General features: G+C 38.9%; 2 protein-coding genes and 1 long non-coding RNA gene across 13 annotated transcripts in view; 2 read left to right on the top strand and 1 right to left on the bottom strand.

Annotated features, from left to right (window-relative positions):
• LOC124883192 overlaps positions 1-23835 on the bottom strand; it is a 30821-nt gene that overhangs the window by 2724 nt on the left and 4262 nt on the right. For 3 of the 11 annotated variants that reach the window (XR_007042096.1, XR_007042103.1, XR_007042106.1), the window contains exons 1-3: positions 20156-20896; positions 9891-9971; positions 8833-9221 (exon numbers count right to left, since the gene is read on the bottom strand). This is a non-coding gene — a long non-coding RNA (uncharacterized LOC124883192). Of the gene's footprint in view, positions 1-8832; positions 9222-9890; positions 9972-20155; positions 20897-21213; positions 21296-23835 lie in introns of those variants that run through there. The other 8 variants (XR_007042105.1, XR_007042104.1, XR_007042099.1 and 5 more) reach the window with 8 other exon arrangements.
• On the top strand, positions 1305-5753 carry LOC124883189 (aldo-keto reductase family 1 member D1-like). Its single transcript, XM_047390174.1, has 9 exons — positions 1305-1499; positions 1617-1784; positions 1915-2031; positions 2133-2210; positions 2410-2532; positions 4333-4442; positions 5222-5387; positions 5481-5563; positions 5640-5753. Exons 1-9 carry the CDS (start codon positions 1407-1409, stop codon positions 5680-5682), a joined length of 981 nt encoding a protein of 326 aa, XP_047246130.1. The 5' UTR covers positions 1305-1406; the 3' UTR covers positions 5683-5753.
• On the top strand, positions 12553-16981 carry LOC124883190 (aldo-keto reductase family 1 member D1-like). Its single transcript, XM_047390175.1, has 9 exons — positions 12553-12863; positions 12981-13148; positions 13279-13395; positions 13497-13574; positions 13774-13896; positions 15433-15542; positions 16450-16615; positions 16709-16791; positions 16868-16981. Exons 1-9 carry the CDS (start codon positions 12771-12773, stop codon positions 16908-16910), a joined length of 981 nt encoding a protein of 326 aa, XP_047246131.1. The 5' UTR covers positions 12553-12770; the 3' UTR covers positions 16911-16981.

Raw genomic sequence — 23835 nt, 5'->3', positions numbered from 1 at the left:
GCCGTGACAATTTTCAGCGTAGCGGTCCGTTGCGTTTAAATGCACTGGTAGAACTATGGCTTGTCTGACACCCAGGGGTGAAAGTGAGCCGGTACGGTCCAGTACTGCGTACCACTAAAAGATTCTGTGCCGGTACACAGTACCGGGATGAGGGAAGAACGGCTGCCTACTATAAAACCGCCATCCAGAACCAGTTATGGCTGCAAAAATTCACAAGCACACAAAGAAGATCAGATCCGCTACCAATAGGCAGTCTAAACCACGACTTAATCTGTTTATAAATATAGTTATTTTCTCCTGATTCTTAATTGTTTCTGAACTGTTCTGCTATGCTGGAGCCTCAATGCTCCTGCTTTGTTTCTCTCCCCTCGGAGTTCGAAGCTTTTGTGAACGGCCAGCCTTTAAAACGAGCACCGCTACGTTCAATGTCTGTCTGCTCGCTGCTAAATACCCCAGTTAAAAGCAAAGATGGAGTAACTAGATGTGGTTCATGTTATGTTGCTGAATTACAACAACACAGTACAGCTCGAAAACACCGCTTATGACCAGAGATTTCATAAACACTACACGAGAGCGCATGCGCGCTTACTGGAATTTCCAGCATCTGTTCCCGAATCTGGACACAGATGCCTTCAGGGTTCACAAAAAAACTCCGACAGACTTTGGCGATAGGCTGATGACAACTGATTACAACCACACATTCACGGAATGGTCAAATTATCGTACATTTGGCCCTTTTTGTTTTAGGAATATTGATCGTATATCGTACAGAGGGCAAAATTATCGTACAAATACGTTAATTATCAACACTGCGACGCAACCACTTTACGCATGCGCAAGCGGTTGTTGTCGCCACACTAGTGATGGACACACCATCCACCAATCGCGTTTGATCAAATATGGCAACCAGACGTTGGTTTCATAGATATGCGCGTGTCCCCAAAGTACACTAGAAGAAAAAAAACCTAACCGGTAGATGAAGATAGGGCTTTATCATGACTCAATTCAAACATCAGATTCAGAGTTGAGCTTTTAACATTGCATCATTATTCATGTATCAACACGTTTTCAACGGTTAGTTAATCAACATTGTCTGGATGTTGGAACAATGTCATTTTTCAACTGACATATTTCAGCAACATTTTTAAAAGTCATGTTTGTAAAAGTACTGTTGATTAGACATGCAACTCAAAAACTGTTGATATTTCAATGCTGTATCCATGGTGAGTTAACAACACCATTCAACTGTTTGTGGTTGAATTAACGTTTTTTCTTAAACTGACGTTATTTCAACAACATTTAAACGTTTAATGTCAGTCAAATGCAAGCTGGTTAGTTGCTCAGATTGACACACTACTGTTTAAGACTTTAGCTCAAGACACTGTGCAGCAAACTCCTTAAACACCATGGAACTGACAGCAAAAAAACACTCAATTCCTTTGAGTGATGGAAACAGCATACCTTTGATTGGACTGGGAACCTATGGGGATCCTCAACAGGTAAGACTGTTATGTAATTGGACAGTTAATTGATCTATATATATTATAACACTATTTAAAATCTGTAGCTGATATTTTATTGGATATAGTGTACTCATAAAAAATATTTATTGACAGACTCCCAAAGGAACTTCTTACGAAGCTGTCAAACTGGCCATTGAGGTAGGATACAGACACATTGATGGAGCCTTGATCTATTGCAATGAACACGAGGTTGGACAAGCAATCCGAGAAAAAATTGCAGATGGGACAGTAACAAGAGAGGATATCTTCTACTGTGGAAAGGTTTGCTTGTTAGGAAATTGACAGTTGAACCTTTTCCCCTCAGAACAAAGTTCCTGGCCACAGAGATTACCTACTGCCACAGTTTTGCAACAGTTAATACCTTTTTTTCTGGTTTGCACTGATTCCACAGTTGTGGAACACATTCCACCCCCCTGAGTTAGTTCGACCTGCTTTGGAGAAAACCCTGCAGATGTTACAGCTGGATTATGTGGACCTCTATATTATAGAACTGCCCACCGCTTTCAAGGTAGGAGTGCGTCTTATGACATGTGTAGGGTCTGTTGGCTCTATAAAAAATCATTTTGACAAGATTTTAATGGTTGGTGAAGTTTCTGTTAACTTTTGAAGCCAGGAGATACGTTTTACCCACAAGATGAGAACGGGAAGTACATTTACCACGAGACAGACCTCTGTGCTACATGGGAGGTGAGAGCTGCTTGACATCTAAAACAATTCATTCACACTTATGGTCCAAGTTCAAGACTGTAAAGAAAGGTTAATAGATAAATAGGTTGCAAGATAAAGGTATGATGTCAAGGTTAGGATTCAAGGTAGAGTTTGCAATCGAGTTTTATGATCTTTGTGTCTAGGAAATTGTTTCATGTTCTTTATACATCTTGGACAGGCTTTGGAAGCTTGCAAGGATGCTGGGCTGGTGAAGTCTCTCGGAGTATCCAACTTCAACAAGCGCCAGCTGGAGCTGATCCTTAACAAACCTGGGCTGAAGCATAAACCAGTGTCAAACCAGGTACTTCATTGTAGCACTTGCACTGTTCCAATACAACAAACTGTGAGAGTTTTTAAAGAATGGACAGAATGAAATGACAAAAATAAAACACATATACCAGTCCGTTGCCAGATCGGGAACAAATTGCAAAAACATTTCACCTGGTGAAAGACTAATGAACAATTTATAAACCTGTAATAAATGGAAACATTAACATTAGTTAAGCTTTAAAAACCTAGCTAGCCCTGTAGCCTGCCAATCACAACAATCACAACTGTTGATGGCTCACTTCACAAATTTTACAACTTGTACTTGATAACTGGATTAGGTTAGTTTTAGTGACTCGGCATGAGTCTCAAGGATGTTTTATTTTATTTTAGATTCCTTAAAGTAGCCGCCCTTTGGTGTGATGACTGAAATATTAACCTTTAGCCGTCTCTCAATGAACCTCTGGGAAGTTCTTTCAAGACTCTTTGGAAAACCATTTCAGGTGACCACCTCATGAAGCTCATGGAGAAAATGTTAAGAGAGCAAAGCAGTCATCCAAGCAAATGGTATTGAGACTTAGTTCACATTTTTGTTTACTGTATAATCCCATGTGTGTTCATTTACAGTTTTGATGTCTTTGGTAAGAAGCTACAATGTAAATAGTGATGAAAATAAAGAGACCCATTATGTGAGAAAGTGTATCCAAAACTTTTGACCGGTAGTGTAAGCTGATCTTTTCTTTGGGATTCGTGAGTCATGTGCTTCACATCAGATATGAGCCATCATCATCTTATTCCTAAGACGTCTGCTGACCTCTCCTCTGACCTGCGCCCTCGCTTCAGTTATCAGCCTTGTACTGTAAACCATGGCTACCACTTGTCCAATTCCTCAACATCTGCTCAAATTCCTGTCTCACTCAACATTTCTTATCCTCTTAAACAGTAGCTTTAATTCTTACATCGGTGCTGCTCCAACTTTTATTTACAGCATTTACTTCAGTCACCGTTTAAAATCATTACCTCAATTTCATCCTTTCTTGTTCATACATAATAAGTGATTATCAGCACTATTCTTACACACATAGTTGTTTAACAAAATCCAGCTGCATTTTTATCATAAAAAAAATTATTATAGATATGTATATTATTGCATTTCTATTTATCAATCATAAATGTAAAAATCATAATTCCTTCCACAATCATGGATATATGTTTAACATGATTAAAAAAAAAAATCATCCTTCATTCTTTTTTTCATGACATCTTACATTTACGTTTGTGTCCCACTCGTTGTTGATTCTTCACAAAAAATTTTAATTTTATATCTTTATGTTTGAAGCCTGAAATGTGGCAAAATGTTGAAAAGTTCAAGTGGGCCGAGTACTTTCGCAAGGCACTGTATATGTATTATTGCATTTCTATTTATCAATCATAAATGTAAAAATCATAATTCCATCCACAATCATGGATATATGTTTAACATGATAAAAAAAAAAAATCATCCTTCATTCTTTTTTTCATGACATCTTATCCATGTGGTATGATCATTACTCATTTTAACTCTGCAGAGGAACAATTAAAATTAATAGCATGACTCCCAATGGACTTCCCAGAATTCACAGCTTCAGAATATTTATTGATTTATATATCATTTATTTGATTGTAAGGGTTTAATTAATTTCTGCATGGATACATTGAAGGATCTCACTACATTTTGACACAGTGAATGTCTCTTATGGCTGCCTTGAGTGTCTATTAATACCAGGGTTGGTAAGTAGTGGAGCCCACTAAGTCTAGACCTAAAGAAAATGTATTTTTACTCTTTTGAACACAGGTTGAATGCCACCCGTATTTCACGCAGCCAAAGTTGCTTGAATACTGCCGGGAGAAGAACATTGTCATCGTTGGTTATAGCCCTCTAGGGACATCTAGGGATGCAACGTGGTAAGGACATTTCTTTATCTGTAATAGTAAATGAGGCAAAGAAAAAAAAAAAAAACTCATCCAAAACATATATTGCCATTATAATGTATTAATACACATCAAAATGTACACGTCCATTTATCTGTAAACTCACTCAGTCTTGCACTTAAAAAAAAATATCCAAAGATTTTAATAATTTTTTTTTACATTAAACAAATTTTCATCCCCAAACAATGTAGGGATTGAGGGTATTAGACCTGGCTGAGTTTTTCACCAGTATAATTGTACCTGTTAGCTCAGTAATGATTGGGTAATTAAAACAGAGCAACCCAAGAAGCAAAACGAACAGAAATCAAAACATTTAAATTCTACAGTGCCTTGCAGAAATATTTATATCCCCTTTTACTGTTTTTACCACAACAAACATGAGTATGATTAATTGAGATTGTATGTGCTAGACCAAGACGAGACGGCACCCAAGACACAAAAACTTTTGAAACCACTTTTTGATTGAGTTAAAACTCCAAAGCTTCTGCACATGGCTTTAAAATTCATTTGTGGAGTGCATGACTAATAATTTTCATGTTAATAAAGGTTATCAAGGGGTGCCAGAGTAACGGAGGTTGAATATAAATGCATGCCACACTTTTCAGCTCACATTACTTTGTGTTGCTCTATCCCAGCTGGCATTTTTATTCCCCAAACACCCACAGGATGCTGGGATGAACAACAGCTGGAAACAAGGTTCATTTAAAACAGACTGAAACATTTTGCTGACATTACCTTCTTTTTTTAAACAGGGTAAACCTAAAATGTGCCCCATTGTTAGAAGATGAGCTTCTGGCCTCAGTTGCCAAAAAGTACAAAAAGACCACAGCCCAGGTGTGCCTGAGGTTCAACGTGCAGAGAGGAGTGGTGGTCATCCCGAAGAGCTTCAATGCTGACCGCATTAAGGAGAACTTTGATGTATGTTTGCATTATGTCCATTTATTAAAGAATCTGAACAAGTTGAAAGTAAGATACAAGAAATAAGTTCTTGCTGATTTGTCAAAACTACAGATTTTCGACTTCTCTCTGTCGGAGGACGAGATGAAGGCAATCGAGGGGCTGAACAAGAATATTCGCTTTGTGGAGCTCCTCATGTTAGTATATCACAGAACTTCTACTTTGCCTCTCTTTCAAACACAATATTCATATTTCTATTTACTGACTCAACAGGTGGGCTGATCATCCAGAGTATCCATTTCATGACGACTACTGACATCCCAAATATCAAGACATTTCTTCATAGCTGGCTCATTGTCTTGTTGACTAAACTGAACTTGGAAAGACTTTTTTTGTTGCACGTTTCATTATTTCCACCTCAGGAGTGTTCATGAAGTATCCATAGACAAATGTAAACAGTATCAGTTTTTGTGTCTTTTGTTTCAGACACAAACATAAACTGTATATTTGTAACAGTTCGTCAAGGTATTCTGATAAGTTCAGCACACTGACAGAAGTGCATTCCAGACCCTTGTACTAAAACCATAGTGTATCTGTTTATCTTTCATTGTGGTTACATTTTTCCATCTATTGCGATAAATTATCTTACAAAATGCCCAAATTGCCCAAATCCACAGTTTTTTTTAAGATGTACAGTATAATTTAAAAACTTTGTTTCAGACTCAAAGTTTTTTGCTTCTGATTCCAGTTTGGGCCAGCTCATTCTGATGTAATATGACAGATTAAAGAACAAAATAGATAAATAGACAACCTCCTGCTAAGGTCATTATTTGGGTAAGAAAGCCACAATTTCTAAGAGAGCACAATAAATAGAATGTGGGAAATATCTGTAAATTATTGGTTGTAAAAGCGAGTACCAAACATCGCTCTGGTGGGATGGAAATGATGCATAATTGATATGAAATATCCAACGATAGACGACAACATATTTTGCCTGAAAAAGTCAGGTACAAAACGAACAAGACTGGAAAAAAGGGGGAGGGGGAAATAACAAATTTTCACCTTTTATATAAATTCCATTTTTTGTTAAAATGTTTAAAACGGAAAAGGTATAAGTATTCAGGTATAACAGCGGCGACAGATTCATTTTAGAGGTGGGAGGGTCGTCGGGGTCTGGCGTCGCACACAGGTGCGTCGTTTCTGAATTTCCCCAGATTTGTTGAAAGAAGAAATTTAAAAGTATTAAAAGATGATGTCACAAAATGGCGTTGGACTTCACATTTTTATTGAAAAACAATCAGAATTTTTTCAATTGTGTTCCATATCATCATCTCCCGCTCCACCTAACCTGACAATGACTTAAAGGGAGAAGACAAGAAACACCTATTTGCGATCTACGCGCACAGCCAGAGACGGACTCCATTCTGGAGAAGTCCAGCTTTTCACTCCAGGGCTGTCGACCTGCCTCGTTTATTACCCGAAAAGTTACACTGAAGCCCCCCTCTTCTCTTTCATATCTTCTGTGCTGATTCTAAATATATATATATATATATATATGTATATATGTATATATATATATATTTCAGGCATCAAACATAAAGATATAAAATTCACATTTTTTGTGAAGAATCAACAACAAATGGGACACAATCGTGAAGTGGAATTAAATTTATGGGATGTGTCAAACTTGTTTAACAAATAAAAACCTGAAAAGTGGGGCATGCAATATCATTCGTCCCCCTTGCGTTAATACTTTGTAGCTCCACCCTTTGCTGCAATTACAGTTGCAAGTCGCTTAGGGTATGTCTCTATCAGTTTTGCACATCGAGAGACTGAAATTCTTGCCCATTCTTCCTTGCAAAACAGCTCTAGCTCAGCGAGGTTGGATGGAGAGCGTTCGTGAACAGCAGTCTTCAGCTCTTTCCACAGATTCTCGATTGGATTCAGGTCTGGACTTTGACTTGGCCATTCCAACACCTGGATACGTTTATTTGTGAAGCATTCCATTGTAGATTTGGCTTTATGTTTTAGATCATTGTCTTGTTGGAAGATAAATCTCCGTCCCAGTCTCAGGTCTCTTGCAGACTCCAACAGGTTTTCTTCCAGAATGGTCCTGTATTTGGCCCCATCCATCTTCCCATCAATTTTGACCATCTTCCCTGTCCCTGCTGACAAAAAGCAGGCCCAAACCATGATGCTGCCACCACCATGTTTGACAGTGGGGATGGTGTGTTCAGGGTAATGAGCTGTGTTGGTTTTACGCCAAACATATCGTTTTGCATTGTGGCCAAACAGTTCAAATTTGGTTTCATCTGACCAGAGCACCTTCTTCCACATGTTTGGTGTGTCTCCCAGGTGGCTTGTGGCAAACTTTAAACAAGACTTTTTATGGATATCTCTGAGAAATGGCTTTCTTCTTGCCACTCTTCCATAAAGGCCAGATTTGTACAGTGTACGACTGATTGTTGTCCTATGGACAGACTCTCCCACCTCAGCTGTAGATCTCTGCAGTTCATCCAGAGTGATCATGGGCCTCTTGGCTGCATCTCTGATCAGTCTTCTCCTTGTTCGAGATGAAAGTTTAGAGGGACGGCCGGGTCTTGGTAGATTTGCGGTGGTCTGATACTCCTTCCATTTCAATATGATTGCTTGCACAGTGCTCCTTGGGATGTTTAAAGCTTGGGAAATCTTTTTGTATCCAAATCCGGCTTTAAACTTCTCCATAACAGTATCTCGGACCTGCCCGGTGCGTTCCTTGGTCTTCATGATGCTCTCTGCGCTTTGAACAGAACCCTGAGACTATCACAGAGCAGGTGCATTTATACGAAGACTTGATTACACACAGGGACGAAAGTAAAGGGGGACGAATAATATTGCACGCCCCACTTTTCAGTTTTTTATTTGTTAAAAAAGTTTGACACATCCAATAAATTTCATTCCACTTCACGATTGTGTCCCACTTGTTGTTGATTCTTCACAAACAATTTGAATTTTATATCTTTATGTTTGAAGCCTGAAATGTGGCAAAAGGTTGAAAAGTTCAAGTGGGCTGAGTACTTTCGCAAGGCACTGTATATGTATATATATATCTATATATATATGCTGCTCAAAAAACTAAAGGGAACACTCAAATAACACATCCTAGATCTGAATGAATGAAATATTCTCATTGAATACTTTGTTCTGTACAAAGTTGAATATGCTGACAACAAAATCACACAAAAATCATCAATGGAAATCCAATTTATTAACCAATGGAGGCCTGGATTTGGAGTCACACACAAAATTAAAGTGGAAACACACTACAGGCTGATCCAACTTTGATGTAATGTCCTTGAAACAAGTCAAAATGAAGCTCAGTATTGTCTGTGCTCTCACAGAGAAGACTGAGAATTTTTCACAAGATAGAAAACAAAACTACATCATACAATTTACATTCTAAACTACTAAGTTAAAGAAAACTCACCACATACTATCTTGTACAATTGAGTCTTCACGAAGGCAACCTTCCCACTTCTTCCTCTGAGACTCATTTTGGCCATCATTTTATTTGTCATAGTTCTGCCATGGTAAAGCAGATTTATCTTAAAATGTTATAATGCAGTTTAGTTCATTATGAAAATGTAGCAAAGAGCAAGTAAGGGTGTGTGTGTGGGAACATTTTGTCAAGTTAACTCCATTTCCATACATTTTTTTCAACTTATCAAAACTACTGGATCACATAGTTTTTGTTGTTCATATTACCAGGACCACAATACTGTAATGCAAAAAAGGGAACAAAGATACTTACGCAGCCATTGACTTCTTGACAAGATCTGCAGCATCAACGCCTCCCAACCTCTTTAGATGTTTACTCTGAAAAGCAATAACAAGAAATCAATTAAAAATATAACCAAAAGTTGATGAGTAGAGTCCAAACCTCTACCCCATGTAGAACAAGGAGTTTGTAGTGGCCACCAAGATTAAAGAGATCATGACAACAAATTGCATTTTTCTGTGGTTTTGGGTGTATAATATGATCTGTTGTGCACTGATGAGGTCGTGTGAATCTCAAGAGCGGGTATCAAAGGCTCTGCTCATGGGCGGTCAGCTTTGTTCCTTTGCTCAAAAACGGTTGAATCAGAGAACAGTTCAACTTTCTACTCAGGCTACCTTTCTACGTCATTCATACTCTCCAATCAGAGCATACCTTCAAGCGAACAGCCTTCCCCCCTCCCCTCAGCTGACACACAGGCTGAGTTGGAGTAGCATGTCGCGCTAGCAGGTCTGACTATACTGAGGATGGCTACTAAAAAGGGGAGCAGTGTTGTCCAAGGGTGCTCAAAAACAGATGGAAGTTTCCACTTACTCCGGAAGGATGAGAGAATCAGAGAAGAGTGGCTGAAGTTCATTTATGAGGAAGTACCACTCGATTATAACACCAGTTTGAGACTTTGTTCAGCACACTTTACTGAAGACTGTTCCTGAACATGGGTGAATTCAAGTCAATTATGACCCCAAGAACACCTGAGGGTTAAATCTTACCAGTTCTGCTCCCTCATTCTTGTCCTCCAGGCGAATCTCTAGAGCTTCAAACTCTTGTTCTGTGTTTGCCGGCTTCACTTTCTGTTGAAAAAAAAATTGGGAAATTGTGAACACATTTTCAGAAGTCCTGTCTCCCCACCAAAGTAGAGGAACTGGGCACCACATAGATCCCTGACTTCTATTTCAGGGGGAGTTCCTAACAGGGTTCTAGCATCTTTTGGCAGGCGGTGACCATGTTTGCATAGCACCAAGAGCAGCTCATCTACCGATGTGCGCGTTGCCTTATTTTTTACAGCCCATTTAGCCAAATCACTCCTCGGACAAAGTTCCAATTTCTACATCACTTTCACTATCACTGTTTGTCAGGAGGTGATCATCTCGATACTCATCTTCTCCTGTATCAGATTTCTCCTGTGTCTGTATGTCTATCGGGCTATCGGCAAAAGAAGGGCCTGGATTCTCATTTGAGGGACCTGGATTCTCTTCTGAGTCACTAGATTCCAACAATACACGTAATTGTGCATTTTGGCGTCTCCATTTTTTGTGATACATCTGGGAGTGAAATTAAAAACAAACAAAACATTTCTAAGTCTGAATGAACATCTTTAAATTTGAAAATAAGAAAGTGAAACAATCAAATACAGGTAGGCTGTGCTAATCATTTCTTTTAACATATTTCACATTAACCTGTATTTAAATGTTCCAAAATTGTAAACAATTTTTTGAACGTAACAGTAAGTTACTTTGAAATGAAAATGGATGGTTAGGTTGGGAGACAACTCCCCATTGAAGACAACTTGGGTCATGTTCTCTAGAAAAGAGAAGGCAGAGGAATGTGAAATCTCAACTTTATTTTCAAAGATTGTGGATGAAAAGTGTGTCAATATGCCACATTCGCCAGCAGAGACATTGAACATTCTTGATAAGACACACACCTGTAAAGCAGGTGTGTAGTGTACTCGGTGACCTTGGGGCATCTGCAGCCACATTCTCCATCAGGAGATTAATGTTATCCCTCTTGCCAGTGCCTCATTCATGTAACATTAACATTTATTTTTGTGTGACCACAGCCAATGCTGCCAGACATAAGTGGTAATAACTAAGGCTGAACAATGTAATAAAAAAAAGTATTTGATTAAAAAAAGTCATTGATTGATAGGTAGTAGTAGGGATATATATATATATTTTTTTTAAATTTATTTTCTTGTTAAACATATTTGTGGGACATTTTAGGCTTGGTGGCATAATTTTAAAGCAGACCACAAAATCATTAAACTCAAACTTTTTACGAAAAACGGGGCCGGCGCTTAGACGCCGTGATATGACGCCGTTTATACCAACCCTTCGAAGCTGACAGACTCAGCGCATGCGCAATAGCCGACATAAAACCGACGCGGAGAGGGATTCCAGACGTCAGTCAAAGGGTCGATTCGCTCATAAAAAAAAATGAGCGTATCAGCCTGATTTCAACGTAGCCGTGACAATTTTCAGCGTAGCGGTCCGTTGCGTTTAAATGCACTGGCAGAACTCTGGCTTGTCTGACACCCAGGGGTGAAAGTGAGCCGGTACGGTCCAGTACTGCGTACCACTAAAAGATTCTGTGCCGGTACACAGTACCGGGATGAGGGAAGAACGGCTGCCTACTATAAAGCCGTCATCCAGAACCAGTTATGGCTGCAAAAATTCACAAGCACACAAAGAAGATCAGATCCGCTACCAATAGGCAGTCTAAACCACGACTTAATCTGTTTATAAATATAGTTATTTTCTCCTGATTCTTAATTGTTTCTGAACTGTTCTGCTATGCTGGAGCCTCAATGCTCCTGCTTTGTTTCTCTCCCCTCGGAGTTCGAAGCTTTTGTGAACGGCCAGCCTTTAAAACGAGCACCGCTACGTTCAATGTCTGTCTGCTCGCTGCTAAATACCCCAGTTAAAAGCAAAGATGGAGTAACTAGTTGTGGTTCATGTTATGTTGCTGAATTACAACAACACAGTACAGCTCGAAAACACCACTTATGACCAGAGATTTCATAAACACTACACGAGAGCGCATGCGCGCTTACTGGAATTTCCAGCATCTGTTCCCGAATCTGGACACAGATGCCTTCAGGGTTCACAAAAAAACTCCGACAGACTTTGGCGATAGGCTGATGACAACTGATTACAACCACACATTCACGGAATGGTCAAATTATCGTACATTTGGCCCTTTTTGTTTTAGGAATATTGATCGTATATCGTACAGAGGGCAAAATTATCGTACAAATACGTTAATTATCAACACTGCGACGCAACCACTTTACGCATGCGCAAGCGGTTGTTGTCGCCACACTAGTGATGGACACACCATCCACCAATCGCGTTTGATCAAATATGGCAACCAGACGTTGGTTTCATAGATATGCGCGTGTCCCCAAAGTACACTAGAAGAAAAAAAACCTAACCGGTAGATGAAGATAGGGCTTTATCATGACTCAATTCAAACATCACATTCAGAGTTGAGCTTTTAACATTGCATCATTATTCATGTATCAACACGTTTTCAACGGTTAGTTAATCAACATTGTCTGGATGTTGGAACAATGTCATTTTTCAACTGACATATTTCAACAACATTTTTAAAAGTCATGTTTGTAAAAGTACTGTTGATTAGACATGCAACTCAAAAACTGTTGATATTTCAATGCTGTATCCATGGTGAGTTAACAACACCATTCAACTGTTTGTGGTTGAATTAACGTTTTTTCTTAAACTGACGTTATTTCAACAACATTTAAACGTTTAATGTCAGTCAAATGCCAGCTGGTTAGTTGCTCAGATTGACACACTACTGTTTAAGACTTTAGCTCAAGACACTGTGCAGCAAACTCCTTAAACACCATGGAACTGACAGCAAAAAAACACTCAATTCCTTTGAGTGATGGAAACAGCATACCTTTGATTGGACTGGGAACCTATGGGGATCCTCAACAGGTAAGACTGTTATGTAATTGGACAGTTAATTGATCTATATATATTATAACACTATTTAAAATCTGTAGCTGATATTTTATTGGATATAGTGTACTCATAAAAAATATTTATTGACAGACTCCCAAAGGAACTTCTTACGAAGCTGTCAAACTGGCCATTGAGGTAGGATACAGACACATTGATGGAGCCTTGATCTATTGCAATGAACACGAGGTTGGACAAGCAATCCGAGAAAAAATTGCAGATGGGACAGTAACAAGAGAGGATATCTTCTACTGTGGAAAGGTTTGCTTGTTAGGAAATTGACAGTTGAACCTTTTCCCCTCAGAACAAAGTTCCTGGCCACAGAGATTACCTACTGCCACAGTTTTGCAACAGTTAATACCTTTTTTTCTGGTTTGCACTGATTCCACAGTTGTGGAACACATTCCACCCCCCTGAGTTAGTTCGACCTGCTTTGGAGAAAACCCTGCAGATGTTACAGCTGGATTATGTGGACCTCTATATTATAGAACTGCCCACCGCTTTCAAGGTAGGAGTGCGTCTTATGACATGTGTAGGGTCTGTTGGCTCTATAAAAAATCATTTTGACAAGATTTTAATGGTTGGTGAAGTTTCTGTTAACTTTTGAAGCCAGGAGATACGTTTTACCCACAAGATGAGAACGGGAAGTACATTTACCACGAGACAGACCTCTGTGCTACATGGGAGGTGAGAGCTGCTTGACATCTAAAACAATTCATTCACACTTATGGTCCAAGTTCAAGACTGTAAAGAAAGGTTAATAGATAAATAGGTTGCAAGATAAAGGTATGAGGTCAAGGTTAGGATTCAAGATAGAGTTTGCAATCGAGTTTTATGATCTTTGTGTCTAGGAAATTGTTTCATGTTCTTTATACATCTTGGACAGGCTTTGGAAGTTTGCAAGGATGCTGGGCTGGTGAAGTCTCTCGGAGTATCCAACTTCAACAAGCGCCAGCTGGAGCTGATCCTTAACAAACCTGGGCTGAAGCATAAACCAGTGTCAAACCAGGTACTTCATTGCAACACTTGCACTGTTCCAATACAATAAACTGTGAGAGTTTTTAAAGAATGGACAGAATGAAATGACAAAAATAAAACACATATACCAGTCCGTTGCCAGATCGGGAACAAATTGCAAAAACATTTCACCTGGTGAAAGACTAATGAACAATTTATAAACCTGTAATAAATGGAAACATTAACATTAGTTAAGCTTTAAAAACCTAGCTAGCCCTGTAGCCTGCCAATCACAACAATCACAACTGTTGATGGCTCACTTCACAAATTTTACAACTTGTACTTGATAACTGGATTAGGTTAGTTTTAGTGACTCGGCATGAGTCTCAAGGATGTTTTATTTTATTTTATATTCCTTAAAGTAGCCGCCCTTTGGTGTGATGACTGAAATATTAACCTTTAGCCGTCTCTCAATGAACCTCTGGGAAGTTCTTTCAAGACTCTTTGGAAAACCATTTCAGGTGACCACCTCATGAAGCTCATGGAGAAAATGTTAAGAGAGCAAAGCAGTCATCCAAGCAAATGGTATTGAGACTTAGTTCACATTTTTGTTTACTGTATAATCCCATGTGTGTTCATTTACAGTTTTGATGTCTTTGGTAAGAATCTACAATGTAAATAGTGATGAAAATAAAGAGACCCATTATGTGAGAAAGTGTGTCCAAAACCTTTGACCGGTAGTGTAAGCTGATCTTTTCTTTGGGATTCGTGAGTCATGTGCTTCACATCAGATATGAGCCATCATCATCTTATTCCTGAGACGTCTGCTGACCTCTCCTCTGACCTGCGCCCTCGCTTCAGTTATCAGCCTTGTACTGTAAACCATGGCTACCACTTGTCCAATTCCTCAACATCTGCTCAAATTCCTGTCTCACTCAACATTTCTTATCCTCTTAAACAGTAGCTTTAATTCTTACATCGGTGCTGCTCCAACTTTTATTTACAGCATTTACTTCAGTTACCGTTTAAAATCATTACCTCAATTTCATCCTTTCTTGTTCATACATAATAAGTGATTATCAGCACTATTCTTACACATATAGTTGTTTAACAAAATCCAGCTGCATTTTTATCATAAAAAAAATTATTATAGATATGTATATTACTGCATTTCTATTTATCAATCATAAATGTAAAAATCATAATTCCATTCACAATCATGGATATATGTTTGACATGATAAAAAAAAAAATCATCCTTCATTCTTTTTTTCATGACATCTTATCCATGTGGTATGATAATTACTCATTTTAACTCTGCAGAAGAAAAATTAAAAGTAATAGCATGACTCCCTATGGATTTCCCAGAATTCACAGCTTCAGAATATTTATTGATTTATATATCATTGATTTGATTGTAAGGGTTTAATTATTTTCTGCATGGATACATTGAAGGATCTCACTACTTTTTGACACAGTGAATGTCTCTTATGGCTGCCTTGAGTGTCTATTAATACCAGGGTTGGTAAGTAGTGGAGCCCACTAAGTCTAGACCTAAAGAAAATGTATTTTTACTTTTTTGAACACAGGTTGAATGCCACCCGTATTTCACGCAGCCAAAGTTGCTTGAATACTGCCGGGAGAAGGACATTGTCATCGTTGGTTATAGCCCTCTAGGGACATCTAGGGATGCAACGTGGTAAGGACATTTCTTTATCTGTAATAGTAAATGAGGCAACGAAAAAAAAAAAAACTCATCCAAAACATATATTGACATTATAATGTATTAATACACATCAAAATGTACACGTCCATTTATCTGTATACTCACTCAGTCTTGCACTTAAAAAAAAATATCCAAAGATTTGAATGAATTTTAAATATTTGTTTTTACATTAAACAAATTTTCATCCCCAAACAATGTAGGGATTGAGGGTATTAGACATGGCTGAGTTTTTCACCAGTATAATTGTACCTGTTAGCTCAGTAATGATTGGGTAATTAAAACAGAGCAACCCAAGAAGCAAAACGAACAGAAATCAAAACATTTAAATTCTACAGTGCCTTGCAGAAATATTTATATCCCCTTTTACTGTTTTTACCACAACAAACATGAGTATGATTAATTTAGATTGTATGTGCTAGACCAAGACGAGACGGCACCCAAGACACAATAACTTTTGGAACCACTTTTTGATTGAGTTAAAACTCCAAAGCTTTTGGAATATGTTTATTTCTAAACCATTTCATTGTAGCTCCGGCTGTATGTTTAGGGTCGTCATCTAGAGGCCGTCTTTTGCGGCCGCCCAACTGCTTTTCTTCTAAATTTGCTATTTTCTGGCTATGTCCTGGACATGGCTTTAAAATTCATTTGTGGAGTGCATGACTAATAATTTTCATGTTAATAAAGGTTATCAAGGGGTGCCAGAGTAAAGGAGGTTGAATATAAATGCATGCCACACTTTTCAGCTCACATTACTTTGTGTTGCTCTATCCCAGCTGGGATTTTTATTCCCCAAGATGCTGGGATGAACAACAGCTGGAAACAAGGTTCACTTAAAACAGACTGAAACATTTTGCTGACATTACCTTCTTTTTTTAAACAGGGTAAACCTAAAATGTGCCCCATTGTTAGTAGATGAGCTTCTTGCCTCAATTGCCAAAAAGTACAAAAAGACCACAGCCCAGGTGTGCCTGAGGTTCAACGTGCAGAGAGGAGTGGTGGTCATCCCGAAGAGCTTCAACGCTGACCGCATTAAGGAGAACTTTGATGTATGTTTGCATTATGTCCATTTATTAAAGAATCTGAACAAGTTGAAAGTAAGATACAAGAAATAAGTTCTCGCTGATTTGTCAAAACTACAGATTTTCGACTTCTCTCTGTCGGAGGACGAGATGAAGGCAATCGAGGGGCTGAACAAGAATATTCGCTTTGTGGAGCTCCTCATGTTAGTATATCACAGAACTTCTACTTTGCCTCTCTTTCAAACACAATATTCATATTTCTATTTACTGACTCAACAGGTGGGCTGATCATCCAGAGTATCCATTTCATGACGACTACTGACATCCCAAATATCAAGACATTTATTCATAGCTGGCTCATTGTCTTGTTGACTAAACTGAACTTGGAAAGACTTTTTTTGTTGCACGTTTCATTATTTCCACCTCAGGAGTGTTCATGAAGTATCCATAGACAAATGTAAACAGTATCAGTTTTTGTGTCTTTTGTTTCAGACACAAACATAAACTGTATATTTGTAACAGTTCGTCAAGGTATTCTGATAAGTTCATCACACTGACAGAAGTGCATTCCAGACCCTTGTACTAAAACCATAGTGTATCTGTTTATCTTTCATTGTGGTTACATTTTTCCATATATTGCGATAAATTATCTTACAAAATGCCGAAATTGCACAAATCCACAGTTTCTTTTAAGATGTACAGTATAATTTAAAAACTTTGTTTCAGACTCAAAGTTTTTTACTTCTGATTCCAGTTTGGGCCAGCTCATTCTGATGTAATATGACAGATTAAAGAACAAAATAGATAAATAGACAACCTCCTGCTAAGGTCATTATTTGGGTAAGAAAGCCACAATTTCTAAGAGAGCACAATAAATAGAATGTGGGAAATATCTGTAAATTATTGGTTGTAAAAGCGAGTACCAAACATCGCTCTGGTGGGAGGGAAATGATGCATAATCGATATGAAATATCCAACGATAGACGACAACATATTTTGCCTGAAAAAGTCAGGTACAAAACGAACAAGACTGGAAAAAAGGGGGGAGGGGGAAATAACAAATTTTCACCTTTTATATAAATTCCATTTTTTGTTAAAATGTTTAAAACGGAAAAGGTATAAGTATTCAGGTATAACAGCGGCGACAGATTCATTTTAGAGGTGGGAGGGTCGTCGGGGTCTGGCGTCGCACACAGGTGCGTCGTTTCTGAATTTCCCCAGATTTGTTGAAAGAAGAAATTTAAAAGTATTAAAAGATGATGTCACAAAATGGCGTTGGACTTCACATTTTTATTGAAAAACAATCAGAATATTTTCAATTGTGTTCCATATCATCATCTCCCGCTCCACCTAACCTGACAATGACTTAAAGGGAGAAGAGAAGAAACACCTATTTGCGATCTACGCGCAGAGCCAGAGACGGACTCCATTCTGGAGAAGTCCAGCTTTTCACTCCAGGGCTGTCGACCTGCCTCGTTTATTACCCGAAAAGTTACACTGAAGCCCCCCTCTTCTCTTTCATATCTTCTGTGCTGATTCTAAATATATATATATATATATATATATATATATATAAACGTAAAGATATAAAATTCACATTTTTTGTGAAGAATCAACAACAAATGGGACACAATCGTGAAGTGGAATTAAATTTATGGGATGTTTCAAACTTGTTTAACAAATAAAAAACTGTAAAGTGCAGTGTGTAATATTATTCAGCCTCCTTGCGTTAATACTTTGTAGCTCCACCCTTTGCTGCAATTACAGCTGCAAGTCGCTTGGGGTATGTCTCTATCAGTTTTGCACATCGAGAGACTGAAATTCTTGCCCATTCTTCCTTGCAAAACAGCTCTAGCTCAGCGAGGTTGGATGGAAAGCGTTCGTGAACAGCAGTCTTCAGCTCTTTCCACAGATTCTCGATTGGATTCAGGTCTGGACTTTGACTTGGCCATTCCAACACCTGGATACGTTTCTTTGTGAAGCATTCCATTGTAGATTTGGCTTTATGTTTTAGATCATTGTCTTGTTGGAAGATTAATCTCCGTCCCAGTCTCAGGTCTCTTGCAGACTCCAACAGGTTTTCTTCCAGAATGGTCCTGTATTTGGCCCCATCCATCTTCCCATCAATTTTGACCATCTTCCTTGTCCCTGCTGACGAAAAGCAGGCCCAAACCATGATGCTGCCACCACCATGTTTGACAGTGGGGATGGTGTGTTCAGGGTAATGAGCTGTGTTGCTTTTAAGCCAAACATATCGTTTTGCATTGTGGTCAAACAGTTCAAATTTGGTTTCATCTGACCAGAGCACCTTCTTCCACATGTTTGGTGTGTCTCCCAGGTGGCTTGTGGCAAACTCTAAACGAGACTTTTTATGGATATCTCTGAGAAATGGCTTTCTTCTTGCCACTCTTCCATAAAGGCCAGATTTGTGCAGTGTACGACTGATTGTTGTCCTATGGACAGACTCTCCCACCTCAGCTGTAGATCTCTGCAGTTCATCCAGAGTGATCATGGGCCTCTTGGCTGCATCTCTGATCAGTCTTCTCCTTGTTCGAGATGAAAGTTTAGAGGGACGGCCGGGTCTTGGTAGATTTGCAGTGGTCTGATACTCCTTCCATTTCAATATGATTGCTTGCACAGTGCTCCTTGGGATGTGAAAAGCTTGGGAAATCTTTTTATATCCAAATCCGGCTTTAAACTTCTCCATAACAGTATCTCGGACCTGCCCGGTGCGTTCCTTGGTCTTCATGATGCTCTCTGCGCTTTGAACAGAACCCTGAGACTATCACAGAGCAGGTGCATTTATACGGAGACTTGATTACACACAGGTGGATTCTATTTATCATCATCAGTCATTTGGGACAACATTGGATCATTCAGAGATCCTCACTGAACTTCTGGAGTGAGTTTGCTGCACCGAAAGTAAAGGGGGACGAATAATATTGCACGCCCCACTTTTCAGTTTTTTATTTGTTAAAAAAGTTTGACACATCCAATAAATTTCATTCCACTTCACGATTGTGTCCCACTTGTTGTTTATTCTTCACAAAAAATTTGAATTTTATATCTTTATGTTTGAAACCTGAAATGTGGCAAAATGTTGAATAGTTCAAGTGGGCCGAGTACTTTTGCAAGGCACTGTATATATATATATATATCTATATATATATATATATATATATATAGATATATATATATATATGCTGCTCAAAAAACTAAAGGGAACACTCAAATAACACATCCTAGATCTGAATGAATGAAATATTCTCATTGAATACTTTGTTCTGTACAAAGTTGAATATGCTGACAACAAAATCACACAAAAATCATCAATGGAAATCCAATTTATTAACCAATGGAGGCCTGGATTTGGAGTCACACACAAAATTAAAGTGGAAAAACACTACAGGCTGATCCAACTTTGATGTAATGTCCTTGAAACAAGTCAAAATGAGGCTCAGTATTGTCTGTGCTCTCACAGAGAAGACTGAGAATTTTTCACAAGATAGAAAACAAAACTACATCATACAATTTACATTCTAAACTACTAAGTTAAAGAAAACTCACCACATACTATCTTGTACAATTGAGTCTTCACGAAGGCAACCTTCCCACTTCTTCCTCTGAGACTCATTTTGGCCATCATTTTATTTGTCATAGTTCTGCCATGGTAAAGCAGATTTATCTTAAAATGTTATAATGCAGTTTAGTTCATTATGAAAATGTAGCAAAGAGCAAGTAAGGGTGTGTGTGTGGGAACATTTTGTCAAGTTAACTCCATTTCCATACATTTTTTTCAACTTATCAAAACTACTGGATCACATAGTTTTTGTTGTTCATATTACCAGGACCACAATACTGTAATGCAAAAAAGGGAACAAAGATACTTACGCAGCCATTGACTTCTTGACAAGATCTGCAGCATCAACGCCTCCCAACCTCTTTAGATGTTTACTCTGAAAAGCAATAACAAGAAATCAATTAAAAATATAACCAAAAGTTGATGAGTAGAGTCCAAACCTCTACCCCATGTAGAACAAGGAGTTTGTAGTGGCCACCAAGATTAAAGGGATCATGACAACAAATTGCATTTTTCTGTGGTTTTGGGTGTATAATATGATCTGTTGTGCACTGATGAGGTCGTGTGAATCTCAAGAGCGGGTATCAAAGGCTCTGCTCATGGGCGGTCAGCTTTGTTCCTTTGCTCAAAAACGGTTGAATCAGAGAACAGTTCAACTTCCTACGCAGGCTACCTTTCTACGTCATTCATACTCTCCAATCAGAGCATACCTTCAAGCGAACAGCCTTCCCCCCTCCCCTCAGCTGACACACCGGCTGAGTTGGAGTAGCATGTCGCGCTAGCAGGTCTGACTATACTGAGGATGGCTACTAAAAAGGGGAGCAGTGTTGTCCAAGGGTGCTCAAAAACAGATGGAAGTTTCCACTTACTCCGGAAGGATGAGAGAATCAGAGAAGAGTGGCTGAAGTTCATTTATGAGGAAGTACCACTCGATTATAACACCAGTTTGAGACTTTGTTCAGCACACTTTACTGAAGACTGTTCCTGAACATGGGTGAATTCAAGTCAATTATGACCCCAAGAACACCTGAGGGTTAAATCTTACCAGTTCTGCTCCCTCATTCTTGTCCTCCAGGCGAATCTCTAGAGCTTCAAACTCTTGTTCTGTATTTGCCGGCTTCACTTTCTGTTGAAAAAAAATTGGGAAATTGTGAACACATTTTCAGAAGTCCTGTCTCCCCACCAAAGTAGAGGAACTGGGCACCACATAGATCCCTGACTTCTATTTCAGGGGGAGTTCCTAACAGGGTTCTAGCATCTTTTGGCAGGCGGTGACCATGTTTGCATAGCACCAAGAGCAGCTCATCTACCGATGTGCCTTATTTTTTACAGCCCATTTAGCCAAATCACTCCTCGGACAAAGTTCCAATTTCTACATCACTTTCACTATCACTGTTTGTCAGGAGGTGATCATCTCGATACTCATCTTCTCCTGTATCAGATTTCTCCTGTGTCTGTATGTCTATCGGGCTATCGGCAAAAGAAGGGCCTGGATTCTCATTTGAGGGACCTGGATTCTCTTCTGAGTCACTAGATTCCAACAATACACGTAATTGTGCATTTTGGCGTCTCCATTTTATGTGATACATCTGGGAGTGAAATTAAAAACAAACAAAACATTTCTAAGTCTGAATGAACATCTTTAAATTTGAAAATAAGAAAGTGAAACAATCAAATACAGGTAGGCTGTGCTAATCATTTCTTTTAACATATTTCACATTAACCTGTATTTAAATGTTCCAAAATTGTAAACAATTTTTTGAAGGTTACAGTAAGTTACTTTGAAATGAAAATGGATGGTTAGGTTGGGAGACAACTCCCCATTGAAGACAACTTGGGTCATGTTCTCTAGAAAAGAGAAGGCAGAGGAATGTGAAATCTCAACCTTATTTTCAAAGATTGTGGATGAAAAGTGTGTCAATATGCCACATTCACCAGCAGAGACATTGAACATTCTTGATAAGACACACACCTGTAAAGCAGGTGTGTAGTGTACTCGGTGACCTTGGGGCATCTGCAGCCACATTCTCCATCAGGAGATTAATGTTATCCCTCTTGCCAGTGCCTCATTCATGTAACATTAACATTTATTTTTGTGTGACCACAGCCAATGCTGCCAGACATAAGTGGTAATAACTAAGGCTGAACAATGTAATAAAAAAAAGTATTTGATTAAAAAAGTCATTGATTGATAGGTAGTAGTAGGGATATATATATATATATATTTTTTTTAATTATTTTCTTGTTAAACATATTTGTGGGACATTTTAGGCTTGGTGGCCTAATTTTAAAGCAGACCACAAAATCATTAAACTCAAACTTTTTACGAAAAACGGGGCCGGCGCTTAGACGCCGTGATATGACGCCGTTTATACCAACCCTTCGAAGCTGACAGACTCAGCGCATGCGCAATAGCCGACATAAAACCGACGCGGAGAGGGATTCCAGACGTCAGTCAAAGGGTTGATTCGCTCATAAAAAAAAAATGAGCGTATCAGCCTGATTTCAACGTAGCCGTGACAATTTTCAGCGTAGCGGCCCGCTGCGTTTAAATGCACTGGCAGAACTCTGGCTTGTCTGACACCCAGGAGTGAAAGTGAGCCGGTACGGTCCAGTACTGCGTACCACTAAAAGATTCTGTGCCGGTACGCAGTACCGGGATGAGGGAAGAACGGCTGCCTACTATAAAGCCGTCATCCAGAACCAGTTATGGCTGCAAAAATTCACAAGCACACAAAGAAGATCAGATCCGCTACCAATAGGCAGTCTAAACCACGACTTAATCTGTTTATAAATATAGTTATTTTCTCCTCATTCTTAATTGTTTCTGAACTGTTCTGCTATGCTGGAGCCTCAATGCTCCTGCTTTGTTTCTCTCCCCTCGGAGTTCGAAGCTTTTGTGAACGGCCAGCCTTTAAAACGAGCACCGCTACGTTCAATGTCTGTCTGCTCGCTGCTAAATACCCCAGTTAAAAGCAAAGATGGAGTAACTAGATGTGGTTCATGTTATGTTGCTGAATTACAACAACACAGTACAGCTCGAAAACACCACTTATGACCAGAGATTTCATAAACACTACACGAGAGCGCATGCGCGCTTACTGGAATTTCCAGCATCTGTTCCCGAATCTGGACACAGATGCCTTCAGGGTTCACAAAAAAACTCCGACAGACTTTGGCGATAGGCTGATGACAACTGATTACAACCACACATTCACGGAATGGTCAAATTATCGTACATTTGGCCCTTTTTGTTTTAGGAATATTGATCGTATATCGTACAGAGGGCAAAATTATCGTACAAATACGTTAATTATCAACACTGCGACGCAACCACTTTACGCATGCGCAAGCGGTTGTTGTCGCCACACTAGTGATGGACACACCATCCACCAATCGCGTTTGATCAAATATGGCAACCAGACGTTGGTTTCATAGATATGCGCGTGTCCCCAAAGTACACTAGAAGAAAAAAAACCTAACCGGTAGATGAAGATAGGGCTTTATCATGACTCAATTCAAACATCAGATTCAGAGTTGAGCTTTTAACATTGCATCATTATTCATGTATCAACACGTTTCAACGGTTAGTTAATCAACATTGTCTGGATGTTGGAACAATGTCATTTTTCAACTGACATATTTCAACAACATTTTTAAAAGTCAT

Source organism: Girardinichthys multiradiatus, chromosome 17 (assembly GCF_021462225.1).
Source record: "Girardinichthys multiradiatus isolate DD_20200921_A chromosome 17, DD_fGirMul_XY1, whole genome shotgun sequence".
In the NCBI taxonomy this organism is placed as follows: domain Eukaryota; kingdom Metazoa; phylum Chordata; class Actinopteri; order Cyprinodontiformes; family Goodeidae; genus Girardinichthys; species Girardinichthys multiradiatus.
Note: the sequence above shows the minus strand (reverse complement) of the source record. Positions and strands in the feature narration are given on the sequence as shown.

What these genes read in the sequence shown, in the direction of transcription:
- LOC124883189 (XM_047390174.1), top strand. Translation starts at nt 1,407, where the DNA reads ATGGAACTGACAGCAAAAAAACACTCAATTCCTTTGAGTGATGGAAAC. An exon ending in ATATCTTCTACTGTGGAAAG is followed by an intron (nt 1,785 to 1,914) that starts GTTTGCTTGTTA and finishes CTGATTCCACAG; the next exon opens with TTGTGGAACACATTCCACCC. An exon ending in GCATTAAGGAGAACTTTGAT is followed by an intron (nt 5,388 to 5,480) that starts GTATGTTTGCAT and finishes TCAAAACTACAG; the next exon opens with ATTTTCGACTTCTCTCTGTC.
- LOC124883190 (XM_047390175.1), top strand. Translation starts at nt 12,771, where the DNA reads ATGGAACTGACAGCAAAAAAACACTCAATTCCTTTGAGTGATGGAAAC. An exon ending in CCTATGGGGATCCTCAACAG is followed by an intron (nt 12,864 to 12,980) that starts GTAAGACTGTTA and finishes ATTTATTGACAG; the next exon opens with ACTCCCAAAGGAACTTCTTA. An exon ending in ACATCTAGGGATGCAACGTG is followed by an intron (nt 15,543 to 16,449) that starts GTAAGGACATTT and finishes TTTTTTAAACAG; the next exon opens with GGTAAACCTAAAATGTGCCC.